Raw genomic sequence first — 22,263 nt, 5'->3', positions numbered from 1 at the left:
GTTTCCCTTTTGAAAGGGTCCTGAGATTTCACATGACATTTTCACTCTTTCTTTTCAAAGGGAATGGATGCAACTATGTTTCCTAGTTACAACCAGGAAAGTGCTAATGTGAAAGTCTAGCACAAACCAAGAGATTTCCCTTTCAGTCGGTGACTCACCCATTGACAACAGCCTTTTAAGAGGTGTCTGAGAAAAAGGCAACTAACTAAACATTTGCAATTACCTGTGCTTAAACTCTTGTCTTCCCCAGCAGCTTGTTATTACATTCAGTTCCTCTGGAAACACTATGAGAGACTTCTGTGTTTTTGTGACCAATTCACGACCGAGTGTTTCTCCAGAATGCCAAAGGGCTAGATCCCCTAACGTTAGGCAAGGTATAATCATATTTTATCTGTTTTTTTTTTTTTAATGTTTTATACTTACTGTTTATTAGCTAATTACTATCAACATCCACAAGGTAAGTGCTAAATACAAACCTCTGTAATATAGTTTTGTATAAACTACAATGGTAGTATTTGTGGTATGAATGTTTAAAGAATATGTTTACTGAGTATGTTTAACTGTAAACTTCAGCTTTTTTTCTGACAGTCCAAAAAAGCTTCTCAACACACTATAAATTATTCTTGGCTCAGATTTTATTTTATTCTCACTGGATCCCCTCATTTGACTCTTGATCATCACTAGCATTACATCTTACTCATGACTTCAAGATCCTTCCATCAATTCCCCAATAGCCAATAAAGCCTACATCACTCATTCCTTTCCCATTGCTCTCCTTGGTTTTTGAGCCAAATGAATCTTCGCAAAACGTGAACAAACGCTTTTGTAATTCATGAGTGTAGTTCTCTTCTTTGTTGAACACTGGACCCTGCCCTAGCCTTCAAGTCCAGTGTAAGTTTTGGTCACTTCATAAAACCAATATGAAGGCAGCTAGACTCACCCATTCCCTTAATAACCAAGGGAGGGGCAGGGACGTAGGACGAACAGGACATATATTGTTAAAAGAAAAGGAGTCTCTTCAATAAAGGAATTTTCCAACGTAAGAGAAGGAGTCAAAAGGGACACCCGTTAAGTTCTCATATTCAATGGCCAATGTCAGCAACACAGTCAATCTGTACAAGGCACAAAACCACCAAAATACACAGGACATGTAGTCACACTGTCAACAGAATGAGATATGCGGTTCCTTCTTTTCTTAATAGAGTATTTGGGGATTTCGGGAAAGAGCCTATTTCAGGTTCTGTTAAAGGCTGAGTCTCATAGTGGCTTCTCATAAAAAGCAAAGCTTCTTGAATCACTCAATGGCACCATCGCACAATGGCACCCCATCAAGTACAGAGGACTTACAACTGGTGTGACCAGCTGAGCTAATTGCACCCACACATGAGCTGTTTCCACATCTCAGACACCCACCCAGCAGCTCTCTGGAGGCTGAAAATAAAACTGCTTTCTTCCTGATTGCATGATAACAAGCTAGCACCCTGCCCTGCAAATGAAAAGCCCCTACCTTAGGTAGGTCTTCAAAGCACTAGTGATCGTCTTTATCTCCCATTCGGCACAGATATCAGTCTCCGCCTCAGAAGCAGTTTTGGGGTCTGAAAAGAAGAAAAGACCATGTGTAAAGAGGAGCAGAAAATACAGCTAAACACAAGAATGCTAAAAACATTCAGCTTCCCTATTAACCAAAGAAATCCAAATTAAAACAAAAACAGCACCTATTTTTTTGTGGGCTAAGAACATGGTTAAGAATGCAAATGTCTATGGACAGCAAAAATGCAGTGAAATGATCCTCTCATAAATTGCTGGAGGCAGAAGAAATAAAATGCAATAGTTTTGAAAAGCAATTTGGCAATATGTATCGAGTCATAAAAATGTTTATACCCTTTGAAGCTGTAATCCCACTTCTCACAATCTGGCCTCAGGAAATAAGATAAAGCAAGATTTAAGTTACATACCCCAGAAATGTTCAATACACACTAATGCTTTTCAACAGCAGAAAAAAATTTAAAAGGAGATAACCTAAATGTTCAATGATGGAAGAATGATTAATTTTGGCATGTCTTCCCGATGGAATATTATGTTGCATTTACATGATAATGCTAACCATGTAACACTATGGATAATGCCTAGCTTATCATGCAATATCAAGCAAAACACAAAAAAACAAAAACAAAAAAACACCCCAAGATTTAAAAGTTTGTGAGAAACTTATATGAATAAAGGCTGAAAGGAAATACTCTAAAATTAAAATAGTGATTGGGTTAAAGTGTTAGAACTATAATCGTTTTTATATTTTCTATACTATGACTTTATTCCATTACTTTTTTTAATTTTATTATTTATTTTTAAAAATTTATATCCAAATTAGTTAGCATATAGTGCAACAATGATTTCAGGAGTAGATTACTTAGTGCCCCTTACCCATTTAGCCCACCCCCCCCACAACCCCTCCAGTAACCCTCAGTTTTTTTTCCACATTTATGAGTCTCATGTTTTGTCCCCCTCCCTATTTTTATATTGTTTTTGTTTCCTTTCCCTTATGTTCATCTGTTTTGTCTCTTAAAGTCCTCATATGAGTGAAGTCATATGACTTTTGTATTTCTCTGACTAATTTCACTTAGCATAATACCCTCCAGTTCCATCCACGTAGTTGTAAATGGCAAGATTTCATTCTTTTTGATTGCCAAGTAATACTCCAGTATACACACACACACACACACACACACATACATACATACCACATCTTCTTTATCCATTTATCCATCGATGGACATGTGGGCTCTTTCCATACTTTGGCTATTGTGGATAGTGCTGCTATAAACATGGGGGGGTGCATGTGTCCCTTCAAAACAGCACACCTGTATCCCGTGGATAAATGCCTAGTAGTGCAATAGCTGGGTAATAGGGTAGTTCTACTTTAATTTTTTGAGGAACCTCCATACTGTTTTCCAGAGTGGCAGCACCAGTTTGCATTCCCACCAGCAGTGCAAAAGAGATCCTCTTTCTCTGCATCCTCACCAACATCTATTGTTGCCTGAGTTGTTAATGTGAGCCATTCTGACAGGTGTGAGGTGGTATCTCATTGTGGTTTTGATTTGTATTTCCGTGATGATGAGTGATGTTGAGCATTTTTTCATGTGTCCGTTGGCCATCTGCATGTCTTCTTTGGAGAAGTGTCTATTCGTGTCTTTTGCCCATTTCTTCACTGGATTCTTTGTGTTTTGGGTGTTGAGTTTCATAAGTTCTTTATAGATTCTAATCATTTATCTGATATGTTATTTGCAAATATCTTCTTCCATTTTGGTGGTTGCCTTTTAGTTTTGCTGCTTGTTTCCCTCGCTGTGCAGAAGCTTTTTATTTTGATGATGTCCCAATAGTTCATTTTTGTTTTTGTTTCCCTTGCCTCCAGAGACGTGTTAAGTAAGAAGTTGCTATGGCCAAGATCAAAGAGGTTTTTGCCTGCTTTCTCCTCGAGGATTTTGATGGCTTCCTGTCTTACACTTAGGTCTTTCATCCATTTTGAGTTTATTTTTGTGTCTGGTGTAGGAAAGTGGTATTCCATTACTTTTATAAGTACTTTTTTTAACCACCGTAAGCCGAGAAGTGCAATGGGGACCACCATAATTACAATGAATCCTTATCATTTCTTGTCTCCTCTTGTGGAGACTAGTAAATCAAGGTGTGTATTTTAAAGGAGCATTTATTATTAAGGGAGGGACCACTCCTATGGTTAGTCTTCCTGGGCAGCCCATAGGTAAATAAAAATAAGAGGCAGAGGCTGGGGAGTATGAATGATTTCACAAACCAATAGGGCCCCACCTTACTGCTGTTGACTTGGTCGGAAGTGATGTCTTTCAGGAAACTGAAGACAGAATCCAGCTTCCTCAAACGCAAGACTAGTTAGTGATTTGCCTCCCAACGCTCACTCCTGTTTCCTTTTGCACAGTGCCTCATGTTCCATCACGCTGTTATTCTGCTCTGGTTCCTACTGCACGTGCCTGGGGGAAGGCTCCAGGTTCCAGGGAGCTTCAGGATAAGATTCAGACAGACCAATCAAATCCCAGCATCTCTCTGGCCTCATGGCTGGTTCAGAGATTAGCCCAATACCTAAGCCAGCTGCATCAGAATGAACTTCAGGACCTTTCTGGAAGACAAGGGGAAGCCTGTCTGCTATTCCCTGTTAGTCTTCTACCTGCAAGGTTATCCAACTGTGCTAGGTGCCACCATCTAGATCCTCAGAGTCAAGTCTGACAGACGAAGCCAGAGACAGGTGGTCTGGATGATAGGGGTGGAGTCTGTATATATAGCCATACTTTTTTAGTCCTATGAGCCAATAAATTCCCTTTTTCCTTAAGCCAGGGAAGGTCAGGTTTTTGTTTGTTTGTTTGTTTGGTTGGTTTGTTTTTTTTGAATAATCCAAAGAGACCTAAATGATACAGCAGGTGAGCAGAGACAGCCACTGGACTCTTTTTGGACAGTCTCAAAGGAAAAAGACATTTCTCCTACAGAGTCCACAGCCATTCAGCTGGAAGGAGGAATGAGTCACAGGTGGGCACAATGGATTTTCCATTTACTGGAAAAGAATCCACTTTCATTCTAGTAGGAAGATGCCAAATAATCATGAGTAGATTAAGGATTTAGGCTCTAATCCCCAGGTAAGGGCACAACTCCAGCCAGTACTGACTGCTCTCAGTATGTTCCCCTGATACATATTAGATGAGATAGAAAAGACCCCAGCTTATCAACTCTTTGGCCCTTAAAGGCAGCACACGCCTTTGCAGGTGACCCTGGGCATTAATGAAGTCTGTCTTGCCACACGGAACAAACACTGAACAACCTAGAGAGCGCAATTTGATTTCTAGGGTCACAGAACGGTCAACTCCAGAGTTCTATCACAGCAAATTTCTGAAAAGTGAACCCCAATGTCCAAAACGTCTGCCGCTTTAATTCTTTTCTTGCTTTGTCATCTCTTACTCCCTTAATGGTTTCTTCCTGTGGAAGAGTATGTACCAAAAAACTCTGCTTAGCCTGACCTTTTCCCCATCCCCATCCCTGAGCCACATGGAGGGCTGCCATAGCGCACGGCTCCTGGACGCGAGACAACTGTTACTGTACATTATTCGCAGGAACAAACCAACTTCTACCCAAGGAGAGAGCATGACACTAAACGAGCAGCAGCTGGCAGGTCTGGGAGTTATGAACTGTTCCATGGGACCACATTTAGCAAACTAATGATTAGCTTCCACTTATTCGGGCTCTGTAACCATAGGAATATTGTGTAACATTACAGAGAGGAGAGTCAAATTACAGCCCGGCTAAAGGGCTTTTTATAGCACCGAAGAGGCAAGGCTCATAACTTGAGGATGTCCATTTTAATTTAATATCCAAACTAAATTGAAGACAGCCTCCCAAACCACCTCGTTTTCAGAAAGTGCTGCCAATTTCCACACCTCCCTTACCGATGCTACCCCTTCACCTAGCAGAGCTTCCTGGTGGCATCCGAATATGAGCCAAGGACGTAATTACACTTTTCTTCTGAACTCAGTACATGTCTCTCCACCATGCGACCTCACCATTGCAATGCATGGTAAACGGACCTGAGCTAGAGGAGGAGACCAAGGTACAGAAAGGCAGCCTCTGGGGAAAGTGAAACATGAGTATTTCTTCCTGAACCTACTACCACGTGAATTGAGAAAAATAGGAGACAGACTGGAAGCAGTGGTTACAAGCAGAAATCATCTCAGAAATGTCATCCTGATCAGCTCCAATATCTCTAACAGTGTATGCACACACAAGCGCACGTATAAATACCTACAGCTTTTTAAAAACAAACCAAAGTACACTGTACATGTCACTTTGTACACTATGTTCATTTAACAGAATCTTAAGAAATTGTTGCTTATTGGCACATAAATTTATCTACCTCACAGTCTGTCCCTGCACCACAGCTGATGTCCTCTGTGAGGCAAATGAGGCTGTTCCCTGGGTTTTGCTATGAGAAACAGCGATATCAACTACTGTTTCCTTGTACCTGTCTTACATTTAGGAAAAAAAATCCTACAAGTGAAATTTCTAGTTCAAGAAGTACACGTATTTTTAAATGTGAAAGATATTCCTCAACTACCCCTCAGAGACTGTCCCATGAGATTTCAGAGTGACTCCTTCCTCAAATCATTGACAACAACATCCAAAACTTTGATGTTAGCCAAACTGAGAGGTGGGGACAAAAAGGTCATGTTTTTAATTTGCCTTTTTTAATGAGGAAGAAGGTTGAGAACCTTCTATGTGTGTTTTTGAAATTTATGGAGTATACTCACCCTTTTTGAGCACCCACTTCCATTTGTGACAAACGTATGCAGTCATGTAACGACCACAATCAAGATAAAAGTCATTTCCATCACCCACAAAATACCCCGCGCCCTTGTAAATCAACCCCCTCCCTCCACCTCCAGCCCTGGCAACCACTTTCACCAAGCCTAATACTCTTGAAATCTATCTGAGCTGTTATATGTACCAGTGGTTCAATCCTTTCATCACTGAGTAGCATTCAGTTTACAGATATGCCACAATTTGTTCATCCATTCATTGGGTGATGGACATTAGGTATGTTTCCAAGTTTTTACTGTTAGGAACAAAGCTGGTATAAATATTTACATACAGGTCTTTCTATGGACTATAATTTCACCTCTTGGGTCAATACCTAGTAGTGAAACTGGGTAAAAAATGGTAGGAGTAGGTCATATAGTAAGTATGTTTCACTTCAACGGAAATCGCTAAATTGTTCTCCAAAACGGGTGGGTCATTTTGCTTTCCTACAGCAACCTCTTCATAAGCATGTGATATGGTCAGGTGTCTAATTTTGAAATTTTAACTATTCTAGTAGGCATGAAAGGATAATTTATGTTTTAGATTTCCTTTTCTTTAAGAACTAATCATGGTGCTCATCTTTTTTTTGCACTTTTTGGTCATTTGTAAATTTTCTCTGGTAAAGTGTTCAAATCTTTTACCCATTTTTAAAACTGAGTTGGTTGTGTTCTTACTACTCAATTACTTGAGTTATTTTTAATATGTTCTGGATACAAGTCATTTACCAGATACACATCTTGCAAAACTTTTCTCATCTGTAGCTTGCCATTTCTTTTTCTTAATATCTTTTAAAGAGCTTAAGTTTTTTATTTGGCTGTAGTTTATACGTTTTTTCTTTTATGTTTCCAGTTTTTTGTATTCTATTTATGAAATCTTTTCTAAACCAAGGTCACCAAAATTTTCTGTTTTCTTCTACAAGTTTTGTAGTTTTAGCTCTTAGAGTTAGGAATATGATCCATTTTGAGTTAATTTTTATATATAGTCTAAGACAAAGATTTAATTTATTTTTCTCCCATATGGATTTTCTCCCACCAGTACCATTTGCTGAAATGACTATCCTTTCCCCACTGAATTATCTTGATGCCTTTATCAAACATCAACTGAGCGGGGTGCCTGGGTGGCTCAGCTGGTTTAAGCATCCGACTTCAGCTCAGGTCATGATCTCACACAGTCCTCGAGTTCAAGCCCTCCATCAGGTTCTGTGTTGACAGCTCAGAACCTGGAGCATGCTTTAGATTCTGTGTCTCCCTCTCTCTCTGCCCTCCCCCCCAAATAAAAAACATTAAAAAAATTAAGCTTCCTTTAATTAAAAACAAAAACAAAAATGATCAATTGACCCTATATGTGTGGGTCCTATTTCTAGATGCTCTTGTCTGTTCCACTGATTTTTCTGTCATTCCTTAGGAAATACCACGTGATCTTACTCTGCTTGTACAAATGTTAGTTGCATTTTCTTCACTGTCTTTAAAATCTTCTCGAGCCTCTCACATTCTTCATCTCCACAACATCTTTAAGGAAGTTTATAAACATATACTATCCACTATGTAAATTTGACTTCATTTATCCTATAGGTAATTCTTTCAAGACTAGATTTAATATGTACCAACGTGATAAGTAAATTTGTATTTTCTGATTATATAAGTCATACATCTTAATAACTTTCATATTTTTTGTATGTTTTTATATCTAGCGCCTAAGAATCCAGAGTATCCAGGGGTGCCCAGGTGGTTCAGTTGATTAAGCGCCCGACTTCGGCTCAGGTCATGATCTCACGGTTCGTGACTTCAGGCCCTGAGTCTGGCTCTGTTGCTGACAGCTCAGAGCCTGGAGCCTGCTTCGGATTCTGTGTCTCCCTGTCTCTCTGCCCCTCCCCAGCTCACACTCTGTCTTGCTCTCTCTCAAAAATAAAATACACGTTAAAAAAAAAAAAATTAAAAAAAAAAAAAAAGAATCCAGAGTATCCACACCCACTGCTATAGTAAGATCCAAAAGCTCTTACTGTGATAGATCCCTGTCTTTTGAGAACCTGCCTGCAGCATTCCAATAAGCACAAGTGATGGTGGGATGGGCAGAGAGGAAGGTGGGCTTGCATCTGGGCTCTCTGTTACCCGAGAACTCAGGATTGTGGTTAATAGCAATCAATCCTTCATCCTAACAGTCTACAATGTCCCAGTCCTGCACCATCTGTCTTGTTCTCCTTTACTGATGGGTAAAACTGGAATGCATTGCATGGCTCTGCTGCTTCCGTGAGTCTACAGTCTTCAAAGTCTGGGGCTGTTTCCAATCATTAGTAGGCAAGCCTTCAGATCTCAGAAGTTGTCATGAAGAATGACATAAAGAATCCTATTTAGGATTTCTTCTGAAAGAAGTCTTTTCTCGTTTTATTTATGCTACTCTGTACAAGGACGTGGGAAATGAAGGGCACAGAAAAAAGAATGTCTGTCTAGACATTCAAGATCTCAGAGGAGTAAGAAAGGACAGCTCATGGTGGGGATCAGAAATCTGTGGGTGACGCATGCTATTGTAATTTGGTGCTTTAAACCTTTGCAGTTTAACACCTTCCAGGTGTTCTCTGTAGCACTAACCTTGCTTTAGACATTAGTTAAAAAGGAAAAAAGTACAGAATGAGGAAAAAAAAACCCACATCAACACAGAATTTGAATTCCTTCACCACCATGGTGAAATACTAATCAAGATGCACAAAAAAAAGGGAAATGAAGTTTCAACAGCACAATTAGGTTCACAGTCAACATTCTGCCTGTCACCAGAGGAATATCCACTAGGCAGAACTCAGTGAAGTCCTGAGGAAAATCGACTTGCAGGAACGACATGATAGGCAATGGCCCTCCACACAGATATGGGGTACAACTTTGAGAATTTTTGCTGACATATAAAGAATCAGGAGAAAAACAGACTTCAGAAAGATTAAAAATAATTAAGATAAGCTTTTTCTTTAAAGATTGATAATTGCAGGATAATGAACAAAAAAACAATTTATTTTCCTTTGGAAAAATATGTGTAAAAACTCCTTCATCAGACCCCAAAATGTATAAAGGACTGACTATATGGTGATATGTAAAAGTAGTAGAGGGGGGAAGAATTTTCTCATTATACGATTATTGGTCAATCAGGTAAGTATTTGAGAAAATGGAGAGTTTCCATTTTACATAAATATATTCTTGATGGGTTTAAAGAAAACAAAAAAGTTTTGTAATCCTAGAATGGAGATCTTTTAAGGCAAAATTCATCTAGAAAAAGGACTAATTTCATAAAAGACTGGACTTTGGTAAAAATTTAAAATATTCCTAAAAACAAAACCACAAGTGCCATGAATAAAGTTCAAGATAAATGACAATCTGAGAAAAAAATACTGGTGACATAGCCTCCATATCTAGAAAGTTCTTACCATCACAAGATGGATGCACCAATAGAAAAGCAGGCTAAGAACACAAAACAGGCAATTCAATAGAAAAGAAATATAAATCTGCAGGAAACACAGGGGAAGGCCCAACTTCACCCAGAATTACAGAAATGCCAAGTTAAATAAAAAAGAGATACATTAAAATTGTATTTGTAATTTACATTCAAAAAAAGTAATACGAGTACGGCAAGGACGTGAGGTACGTGGAGGTGCGGTCTGCCGTCTGCTGAGAGCAAATTCGGGAATATCAGTTAAGGGCCTTGAAAACATGTACATACCCTGACCCAGCAGTTCAACATCTTTAAATCCTAGGGAAATCATTCAACATGCATATGTAAGTTAAAAATAAAAACAGCCAACATTTATTTACTAACATGCAGAGGCTCTCAACTCAGCAACCCATATGCATCTTTCGTGTAATCCTCACGTTATTGCAGAGGCAGGAGTTATCATTATAGATGATGAGAAACAAGAGTCGACAGGTTTAAATAATTTATGTAAAGTCAAATGAATAAGTAGTCCAACTGCAACTTGTCTAACTCTGAGATACATGCTCTTAACCTCTGCATCCTCAATGGGGATGTTGACCTGAGTTTCTAGAATGATGAAAAACTGCAGTCAGCCTTTGTATCCAAGAATAGGAGGCTGATTAAAAAGTTGCATCTAGGGGCGCCTGGGTGGCTCAGTCGGTTGAGTGTCCGACTTTGGTTCAGGTCATGATCTCACAGTTCATGAGTTCGAGCCCCGCATTGGGCTCTGTGCTGAGAGTTCAGAACCTGGAGCCTGCTTTGGATTCTGTGTCTCCCTCTCTCTCTGTTCCTCCCCTGCTCACATGATGTCTCTTCTCTCTCTCTCTCTCTCTCTCTCTCTCAAAAATAAAGATTTAAAAAAAAAAAAGGTGCATCTAGAGGTGCCTGGGTGGTTCAGTTGGTTAAGCGTCCAACTCTCGGTTTTGGCTCAGGTCATGATCTCACAGTTTGTAGGTTCCAGCCCCGCTTTGGGCTCTGTGATGACATTGTGGGACCTGCTTGGGATTTTCTCTCTTTCTCTCTATCCCTCCCCTGTCGTCACTCACTCTCTCCATCTCTCTCAAAATAAATCAACACACTTAAAAAAAAGTTGGATCTACACAATACATGCTACCCCCCCCCCCCCAGAAATCATACTCTAGAAGAACTTGAATAACATCGGAAAAGAGACTGTAGTGTTACATGGAAAAAGCCTATTAAAAAGCAATATACATGCACAGTGTGATTCCAACTTTATCAACATTTTGTATTATAGAATATACTTTAAAGGTATGATAAAATAGTCAATGAAGTTCTGATCTGCAAGATTTTTATTTTCTTCGTTCTACTTTTTGTATCTCTCCAAATTTGCTATAATCACCACTCAATTTTTAATGAGAAAAAATTATTTAAAATTAATACAGAAACATACAGGAAGAGAAACTAGACATGTGATCAACAAGCACAGAGCTGATTTGTATTTAAAAATGTTGAGCTAAAATTTGGAAAAATTTGTCTTAACATTCAGGGGAGAGGGGAAAACAAAAGTTCACACATGGAAGAGCCTATTTCTAGGACCTGTGAGTATCCCTTAGACCTTTTCACTCTTCACAGACTAAGGACCCCCACTGCTGGGAGAACGTGATCAAGAGTAGCTCTGGTAGGACACTAGCACCGGGCTATACCACACATACTACAAGAAATTCCAACAAGCTCTCTTAAGGAATCCTCATCAAGAGTAATAAAAAGTTCTCAAAGCACTGGCTCTTAAGATCCCTCTTCCAACCTCAAGCCCCTCAGCGTACCAGGAGTACATAAACTCAAAGTGATCAAAACAATTCTGTTTTTCCTTATTTCTAATCCATGCTGTCAAGAATAAAAACTCACTGCTGCACTAGTGCGAGACCTTAAAAATACTCCATATCTTACACATTGCCTGGCACCTAATAGGGGCATCCAATCAATACTGAGGAAAGCAGTAGTAAAATGAGTGGTTTGCACTCTGCCCTGCCATCTCACGGAGAGGTTTGGCAGTGTAGGAGCCTTATTTATTTCACACTCTTGGCTAATCCAGCTTAGTACCCGTACCAAGAATGGATGACGAGGATAGCATGTTCACAAAACGGAAGGCAGACAGGGCTCTGCCTTTAGGTCTGGAGTCTCCCTGGTCTAAAAGGTGGTTCCTCACTTCCAAGATCCAAACTGGTCACCTTCACTGGTACTGAGAACCACTGACACCATTCTCCGCTTGTGATGAGATCGTGTATTAGGGTCATGTCTCAGCTCTGGTTGAGCCTCAGTTTGAATTCTACTCTATGTCTAATGTGCTCCTGGCAGGGGCAGCTGGCCTTGTGACTTTCAGCTGCTGGTTATTATTTTTTCATGACATTTCTCAGATGCTCATGATTATTTTGTCTGTCCCTAGGAAAACTGAGGAAGAGAACAGGACAAATATCTTGTTTGAGACTCACTAAGAGAAGTGAGAAAAACAAGATCCTTTCATACCTCTCTTTGCTTAGCACAAGCGAGCTAAAGTGGTTCTTTTTTCTAACAAACCCATCTAAAATGTCATATTTCTTCTCACTAGTGTCACCTTACATAATAATCTGTCATCTATGAAATCTCTCTGCCCCATATCCAGTTAGTTACAAAGTCCTGCTGATTCTCTCTTTTCATTTGAGCCTTTTTTTCCTAACTTCAGAGCAGCTACTTGGTTCATCCCTGATAGGCTATGTGAGGCTTAATTATTTCCACTGTTTTCTTCCTCCATGCTTTTCCATGGTCAAATATATGCTCCCCATTGCAGCCAGCAGTCCCCTCTTAAAAATACAATCTGATCTTGTTAAACCTGTAATGGACATACTTTTAATGTTATCTACCCAGCAGCCATTATTTCAGGAAAGCACTCCTGCATCAATCTATTAACTATCCTGCTTGGTCCACGGGCTTCTACTGTCTAACCCCCTCCCTACTCCACCTCTGGGCCACACTCCCCCAACATCACCAGAGAGAGGCACAGGATCCAGGCCATCTGGATCCATCTGCTGTAAGTCATGTGACTGCCCTGAAATTGAGAAATGAATCATGCCCCATGCTGACCAACCAAAGTCCTCAATGAACTGTCAAGAAAGATACTCTGTTTCAGTGATAGAAGATTCAAAAACTGCTGAGACTGGACTACGTGGGACATTCCCACAGACAACATAGCTGATACCAAGACAAGCAGAGATCAGAGATAACGAGAAGCCAGAATAAAGGAATGGAAAAGGCCAACAAAGGTTAAGATGTCACTGGAGCTACCAGATCCTGCTATGCTTCTGCCATCTTGGACTTAGCAACTGTCAAATGATCAATCAGTAATTAAATTTACGGGCAGTCAACCCAGGGAAACAAATTTATATTCACATTTAAAACCTGTGCACAACTGTTTACAGTAGCTTTATTCCTAACTTCTCCACACTGGAAACAACTCAGATGTCCCTCAATAGGTGCATGGTTAAACACACTGGGTACATTTCTACAGTGGAATACTACTCAGCAATAAAAAAACAACCAAGTATTGATCCAATAACTTGAAATTATCTCAAGGGTATTATGCTGAATAATAATAAAAAAAAGCCAATCCCCAAAGATTACATATGAATCCACCGAGATAATCGTGGAATAACAAAATTAAAGAAATGAAAAATAGATTCTCAGGTGCTAGGGGCTAGGGAAAGCAGTGAGGTGTGACAGGTGAGGCAGATGGGTGTGGCCATAAAAGGACATCACAAGGGATCCTTGAGGTGAGGACACTGTTCCACATCTTGACTATATAATATCCTGGTTGTGATCTCCTACTAGAGGGTAATAAGACGTTACTACTGGGGGACAGTGGTTAAAGGTACACATCTCTCTACTGCATACAAATGTAAAATTATCTCAAAATAAAAAGTTTAGTTTATTAAAAAACTATCCCCACTGCAAATATGAACCAAGAACCAGATTCTCAGTGGCAGGGCACCTCACCAATAATCATAATTTCAAATAAAAGATCTCACTGTACCTAGCAACACAACAGGGTTCTGCCAACAAGAGGCAAGGAGCTCTCTAGAAAAAGAGATAGAGAAGAGTGATTCTAGTCAACATGAGAGAGGAGATTTCCTTACATATGAAAACTATTTTCAGAAACTGGAAAAAACAAAACAAAACAAAACAAAACAAAACAAAAAAACAAGACAGACAAATACTGGCAAGAGAAGGGTCCCTGCCCAGACACTGAGCAGGGACCCTAAGTGATAGCCCATCTCTGCAAGTGCATGGCTGGGCTTCCATGGGGATGAGTAATAGCCACTGATCTGTGAAATCTGATCTGTTTGCCATTTAAATCCATGTGACTCACTGAAGCTGGCTGCATTCACATCTAAAAATAAAGGAAATCTGCAGCCTAAGCAAATTGGCTCATGGGCTCATGGGGTTTTGATTCAAACACTACACATTTGAAGATAGTGGTTTTGTATTTTATACCAGCCAGCTGTAAGGGAGGTTTCGCTGTTCAAATGACAAGAGTCTACGTTGAAATCTAGATGCAAAGATGATCCAGGAATTATCTCCTTATATACATGTTATGTGGCAGTCACGTGACACCTTCTTGGCAACAGGCAACATGAGATCTGAGGTCCTCTGCAGGCTAGAAGGATGCCCTTCCTTGGGCATTGGGTGTGCCCCACTAAATGCCTGCCTCCAAAAAGGACAGGGGGGAGTCATGAGCTATTAAAGACACAGTAGGGTGTGGTAGTCACATGAGTGACTGAGCACCACTTGGACTGGCAGTGGCTGAGTCTATAAACAGAGGGTGTGGTGCCTTGGACCTGCCATTTTTTTGTTCTGTCCAGTCCCACTAAGTACCTCTTCCAGTAATGCCGACATCCCTAACAACTGGTGAGTGGGGCAGCTGATTTCTGGGCATTCCCTCCCGGACACCCAATTCCTTCCCAAGAGGCTGTTCATACCTACACAACTAGTGACTTTTCAAAGGTGCCCCCTCGACCTCACTGGGACCTGCCTCGCACAGCCACTGTTGCACTCACCCATCAGGACACTCAGTAGCTTCTGGACTCTGGAATTGACCCCCACGATTCGGTAGAGCCCTTGCTCATTGATCCCTGAGGAAAGAAACAGTGATGATTTAATTAGAAGCACGTCAGAACACAAGTCAAGCCAACCCAGCCAGATGCACTTTTTTTCATTTTCTCAGTCCTTCTAAAAGCCGCTCTAATTAAAGTCCCCTGTCCCTCAGCTCTGCTCTTAGCGAAGGAGTGGGATTTGGTGCAGCTGTCTAGGATTTCACGGGTGTGCCGCACACTTCAGCCCTTGTGTTAGTTCAGTTCAGTCAACAGAGGGCAAAGAGACCTTCCTCTTCTCTTACCAAACACAGCATCTGAAGAGTTTTGAAAGATGCAAAATATATACTTTTAAAGGTTACACTTAGCTGGTTTTTCAATTTAAAAAGCCAAAACTGACATGACAGAAATTTTATACTGTAGAAAAGAATAAAAGCTTTACAATCTATTCTCAAATACAGAATAAGAATACAGAAGTGTGGGTGCATCTTTAACTTTGGACAATGTTCACCAGGACTGAGAAATTAGAAAATCAGATCATTTGCCATGTAAACATCATTTGTGAACAAAAAGGTGAATCACCTTCATTCAACCCAAGTAAATGTGCAACTCAACTAGTAGGGGATTACCTCCAAACACCTAAAGAACGAAAAACTAGCCCATCTGAGTGCTTTGTTCATTTATGTGCAAGGATTAGATCACTACTGTACCATTTACAAAAGGGTACCATTTAAACCAAGTGACTGGAAATGATTTTTCTGTTACCCCTAGGCCCATCATACCTGACACCTCCAACCTAACTGGTCTCCTGCTTCCCATCTTATTCTCCTGAGGTCCATTTTCCAACCAGTAGCCAAAATGGACTTCTTAAAGTATGCACCAGTTCAAACCCTCTCTTTCCTTAAGATCTTCCAATGGCCTCCCACTGCATTTAGACCACAAGCAAAACTTACTGCAGCCCACAAGGCCCTGCAGGATTAAGCTGAGGCCCACCTTTGCATCATCAACCATCTTTACTCTGCTGCAGCCACACTGGCCTTCCTCTTTCTCCAACGCATCAAGCCTGTGCCCCCATATCACAGCCTCTGCTCAGGGGCTTCCTGTGGAACATGCTTCTCCCAGATCTCATCATTCAGGTATCCGCTGAACTGCAACCTGTTCAACCTAAGGCATCCCATGACCAACATTAAGCCCAGTCCTCTCCCATTCTTTCTTTGTAGCAAGTAATAATATCTGAAATCATCATTTTTATTTACTTTCTTGTTTGTCTTTCTCCCAACCACCACAATATAAACTCTATGTACAGTGATTCTGTCTTCTTCACCATTATCTCCCCAGTACCTAGATCTCTATATGATACATGACAGAATGAATAAAACACTGTGTCATACTCCCTCAGGGCCACTACTTTGGGAGCAAAGCAAAATTTCTTGGAAGAAATTTGGGAAAAGGTTGACTCTCCAATGTCTCTAACAAGGTCTATGTAGAATTAATGAAAAAAAAAGAAGTGGTCTAGAATGACAGGATTTCATAGCTAAAAGGGGCCTATAAAAGCATGTACATCAGCCTGCGCGGCTCAGGGACTAGCCTGGTCTAAAACTAAGGGATGGGCCTCAAGCTACTTAATGGCAGAACCATTATTCAGTAACGCGGCGGCTTAAAGGGCTTGTTCTTTCTCAAGGGTCTCTACTTCTTCTGTCCTTGACCTTTCCTAGAACTGGATATAGCACTGTCTCCCGCTGGACAATGATTAACGAACCCCACAAAGTGTGGGAGGTCTGTTCAACTCTGGTCACCACAAATAATGTGTGTACATACATGCATTCCAGTAGCAAAATAACCACTTCCTTCAAATATTTATCTTAAAATGGCATTTAACTCACATTGTCCTCTTTTCCTTTTTGTGTCAAATGAAAACTTTCTTACAAGTTAAAACACATCATTTTCATTTTAGAGGAGAAGGGGACAAAGAGGCAGAGGTGAGGACACCAAACCACTGGTGACCTTGTTTTTCCTCTGTAACTTATTGTGCGTATTTTCTGGTTTTACATCATAAAAAGTTGACCCCCTGAGATACGGGCTTGCATTTATCATACAGGCTCTGCAAAGGGGTTTAAACGATTATGTTTCCCTATTGCTGGTTTGGCTGCTGATAACTGAGACAAACATGTAGCCTACCTCGGGCAAGTGTGTGAATTTCACAGTGGAGGGGAGGGGATTTTTGTTTTGACCTTAGTTTTGGCTCCATTTTATGCCTCTACCTTTATCAACCCTGTACCTCTTATTCCTCCTCATTCTTTTCTTCTAAAATGAAAATTAATATACCTACAGAAAAATTACCTTAGTAATAGATACTTTAAAAATTTAGAAACTGCAGTTAAGGCACGTAGATAAGTCAAGGGATGATAGTAAGAACAGCAGAGAGACCACTGACAAGTCAAGGATGCCTGTGCATATATGCAACTCCCCAGCCCCTGCCATCCCCAGAGTGGATTCATGCTGTACAGGCTGTTTTATAGCTTTCGTTTTTCATTTAATATATAATAATGAAAACCTTGCATGTCAATAAATATATTTCTACTGCAGTTACAGTGATTCACAGCTTTTTACCACATGGATGTACTACTGTTGATTTAACCAATTTTTGAAACATTTGGCCAGTTTCTGATTTTTCCCGTTACCACCACAGTGTAAACGTCTTTATGGCTCAACCTGCCCATGTCCTTATTTCCTCCAGATCAATTCCCAGAAATCTCACCTACTGTTACTTTATATTCTCTGACTGTATTTTACTTATCTTCACAAGCTGCCTTAACTCTTCATTAGAAGAGCAGAAATACGCATTTCATAGCAGAAATACGCATTTATAAAATCTCAGCATACATTAAAATAACTACTTTGGAAAGAACGCTTTCTGACTGGGTAGGAGGAGAGGTTCCTACAGTTAAGTTTTTTTTTTTTCCCCTCCCCTTCTACTCAGTGCCTCATAGACTTTATAAAGATACTTATATTTCTTAACTAGTCAGAGTTATAGATCGTGCTTTAAAAGATAAAACTTCTTTTAATCAAATAAAAAAGACTGGTGGGTTCTGAGGCTGTGGAATAGTAAGATTCACATCTTTGACAATGGTTCAAATCAAATTCACAGGAAAGACAGTCATCAGCTTTTCTCAGGGGTACAACAGACCAGAGCAGTCAAAGCTCCAAACTGCTGGAACTGAGAAATCGCCCTTGTGGCAACATCTGAGACGGTGGTGGAGACCATTGGGATGAATCAGTTTCCCTAATCGCAAAGTTCTGTTCTGCTCCTACAGACCCAGGTTAGGTCCATGTGCTACAAACAGGGCCTGACTACAGCACTGCTGTGGGAAACCAGGGGCCTGACTCCTTCTGCCTACCTGCAGAGTCGCCAGGGACTAGCTTCCCAAAGCACGGTTATTAACCAGTTGTCCAAAGACCCTGGGGGTACACTAGAGAATTCCAGGTGTCAATGAACTTAGATAGGAAAACCATTACACCTTTACTTTCATGAGCCTATAATTGAAATTAAACATTTCCTTCCATAATAAGACACAAATCACAGCGTTAGCAATACCTGAGTCTTGGCCAGAAATCAGGTATTTTCATAACACATTGAGACTGCTATAGCCATCTTGAAATATCACTACAAGTGACCTTTGATCACCAAGGGTTTGAAATGCAAAGGTCTACTTACATGTGGACTTTTTTCGATAAATTCAGTATAGTACTATACATATATTTTACAATTTCCTTAACACTTTCTTTTCTCTAGGTTACTCTATTATAGTATTACAGTGTATAATACATATAACATAAAAAATACATGTTAACTGATTGTTTATCTTATAGGTAAGGCTTTCCAGTCAACAGAAGGCTGTTAATAGGTGTTTGGGGGAAGTCGAAAGTTATATGCAGATTTCTGACTGTCTGGCAGGGGGTGGGAGGTCAGCACCCCTAACTCCAGCATTATTCAAGGATCAATTGTATTTCTGAATTATGCCAATTATGACACCCACCACTATTACTTGTTATTTAAAGTGGTAAGAAAGAAGTATATGTATTATTAAATCACAAAAATGTTTTTCAATATTTTAACTGAATTCCAGCAACTAGATTCCTTATTATCTCATGTCTTTGACACATGTGCATTGAAAACACTCTTGTATCAGCCAAAGAGGCTGATGACAGCAAATGGGTTGAAGGCCTCTGCTTCAGAGCAACATGACTCGTGGAAACACACCAACAATGGCACTTGGAGAGTTACTGAGTCACTTAAAATCAGGAAACAGGTAGCAGGTCTGACGCCTCACCAGATGCATGACCTTCACCAAGAACAATGCCATGTGATGAACAACTTTACCTCTGGTTTCCACAGCGTGGATGCATTTCCTGATGATGCTGAAGCCAATGCTGTCCAACTGTGCAGCTGGAAGAGGAAGAAAGGGGCAGTCAGGTTGTTGGTCATGCATAAACCATCCTCGGACAAGGCCTGACAGACCCAGGATCAATCAGTCCCATGGTTTGGCCACATACAAGAATGATTAAAAAAAATTTGCTGGCATCCACTGAGAATTTACTGTATACCAGGTACAGTTCTTTTATTTATTTTAGTTTATTTATTTTGAGAGAGAACAAGCAGGGGAAGGACAGAGAGAGGGAGAGAGGGAGAGAGGGCGGGGGAGGGAGAGAAAGAGACAGAGACAGAGAGAGAGAGAGAGAGAGAGAGAGAGAGAGAGAGACAGAATATCCCACATTGCCAGTGCAGAGCCCCAGGTGGGACTCCAACTCACAAACTACAAGATCATGACCTGAGCCAAAATCAAGAGCCAGACGTTTAACTGACTAAACCACCTAGGCATCCCATGCCAGGTACAGCTCTAAGTGCTTTGTTTATATGAGCTCACTTAATTGTCACAGTCACTCTGCAAGGGTATCCTCTATTTAGCTGAAGAAACTGCAGAATAGAGTGATGAGCAGTTTACCAAAGGAACAAGTAGGCATCCTTTAAACCATTTGTTTTGTTATCATCAGGAGCTGTAGAACTAACTGCTTCCTGGTCTCCTTCAAAAAGTATAAATTCAGTGGCTCAATAAATGTTGGATAAGGACTTTACACAGATTATCTCATTTAATTTTAGCATGTCCTCTAGGCTGATACTATCATTGGCTCCATATTACAGATGAAACATCTGAGACTTGCTTCATTTGTACTATGATAATTGCAAAGCTAAAAATCTTGACCAAAGCTACAGAGCTAGTAAGTGGGAGACTCACTCCCAAGTCCTTATGACCCAATGCCCTAAATATGACCTAAGTCAAATCCTACGCAGGTGATTAGAAAAAAGGGAAAGTAATCTGGAAGAAAATTAAAATAGCTTACAACAAAGAAGTTACATGAAAAATAGGCATAGGGCAAGAGAGCCATCCTGGGTGTGGTAAGTCAGCAGGTATTCAGAGCTCTCCACCTGCTATAAAGTCCACTAATGTGACTCAGAAAATAAATGACCAACAGTAGCAACCTGTTCCACTGCACAGAACCAATTTCCCAACCTGGCAATGAGCCTGGGAACCTACCAAAATTAATCTCCATGCTTTGATTACCCAGTGAGGAGAGGCTGATGGTAATATTTAAGAACATGTTCACCTTTTGAGCACCTTGGGACATCAGGGCAAGACATTCTACAAACTAATGGTTCACGGTGGAGAAGAGAATGACAGAAAGTAGGAAGGTAAATATTTATAAATAATTTGTCATCATCCCAGGGCAAAAAATAACCTTGTAAAAAATAAGAACTGCACAGAATTTGAGCTCATACTTTGATCTAATCCAAAAAGAACCTTTTTCAAATACTTAAGTTTTTAATTTTAATTCCAATGTAGTTAAAATGCAGTGTGATATTAGTTTCAGGTGTGCAGTATAGTGATGCGACAATTCCATAGATTTCTCCATGTTCAACACGGGCAAGTGCACTCCTTAATCCCCATCACCTATTTCAACCAGCCCCCCACCCACTTCCATCCTGGTAACCATCAGTTCTCAAGAGTTAAGGGTCTGTTCTTTGGTTTTTCTTTCTTTCCTTTCCTTTGTTCATTTTTGTTTGTTTGTGTCTTAAATTCCACATGAGTGAAATCATATGGTATCTGTCTTTCTGTGACTTACTTGGCTTAGCACTATACTCTCTAGCTCCATCCATGTTGTTGCAAATGTCAAGATTTCATTCCTTTTTATGGCTGAATAATATCCCATTGTGTATATATGCCACATATTCTTTATCCATTCCTCTACTGATGGGCACTTGGGCCGCTGCTATAATCTGGCTACTGTAAATAATGCTTCAACAAACACAGGGGTGCACGTTTCCCTAACTGTGAACATGGATCAGTCAACTTAGAGCCAATGAAGATAAAAATTCTTAAGAAAATCACTAAGAATTCCTTAAACTAAAAAGAAATGCTATTTTATTACAAATTCTCTTCCCAAAGAGAACAAAATAACTCTTATTCTTACATACACACTTACCACTTAGTGATACTTACTATAAGCACATTTGGCCTCTGGGATAGTCAGTAAAGTACCAGAAAAGGAGGAAAACAGTATTTTTCTTCTGGGAGAACACCTGATATACAAACCATTGCTCTTACTCCCTTAAAGCTGTAAGTGCAGCTATAAAACTGTACTAACTCACTCTCATGCTTTTTCTAGTATAAACCGAGTACTACACCGCACGTCATGTAGTACAGAGCTTTCTGACTTGAAGCTGCAAGTCAGATTGAAATCACTCTTCCAAATAAAACTCCATTAACTCACATCATAGATTTTTCCCAAATTTAATAACAAACTATGATACACAAGCCAGATGCCTGTTAGAATCTAGGGCAAGATTCTTGAAGGTAAGAATTCACATACCCATAACTTAACATTCACCCATTTAAAGCACTGAAATGCATTAGTGTCTAGGATATTTACAAAGTTATGAATCAATCACCACTATCTAATTCCCTCACATTTTCATTATCCCCCACAAAACACTTTATACACATTAGCAGTCATTCTCTATTTCCTGCATTCTATCAGTTCCTAAAAATCACGATCTCTTTTCTGTCTGTACGAATTGGCCCATTCCAGGCATTTCACATAAATGGAAACATAACAGGTGGTGTTTTGTGTCTACCTTCTTTCACTTGGTATAATGTTTTCAAGAGTCACGTACGCTGCAGCAGTTTATCATTTCTTTTCATGACCCAGTAATATTCTGTTGCCTGGGTAAAACCACGTCATTTATCCACTCACTGGTTGTTGTTTCTATTTTCTGGCAATGAACTGCTGCTAGGAACATCTGTGTACA

At 40.0% G+C, this 22,263-nt stretch overlaps 1 protein-coding gene across 1 annotated transcript in view; it reads right to left on the bottom strand.

The window, feature by feature from the left end:
* ARHGAP26 (Rho GTPase activating protein 26) overlaps window positions 1-22,263 on the bottom strand; it is a 381,404-nt gene that overhangs the window by 157,389 nt on the left and 201,752 nt on the right. Inside the window, exons 15-17 of the mRNA XM_030320395.1 lie at window positions 19,279-19,344; window positions 14,865-14,939; window positions 1,508-1,595 (exon numbers count right to left, since the gene is read on the bottom strand). Coding sequence (XP_030176255.1) covers window positions 1,508-1,595; window positions 14,865-14,939; window positions 19,279-19,344 — 229 coding nt within the window. The remainder of the gene's footprint in view (window positions 1-1,507; window positions 1,596-14,864; window positions 14,940-19,278; window positions 19,345-22,263) is intronic.

Source organism: Lynx canadensis, chromosome A1, assembly GCF_007474595.2.
Source record: "Lynx canadensis isolate LIC74 chromosome A1, mLynCan4.pri.v2, whole genome shotgun sequence".
NCBI classification, from domain to species: domain Eukaryota; kingdom Metazoa; phylum Chordata; class Mammalia; order Carnivora; family Felidae; genus Lynx; species Lynx canadensis.
This window is presented reverse-complemented; position numbering and strand designations above follow the sequence as displayed.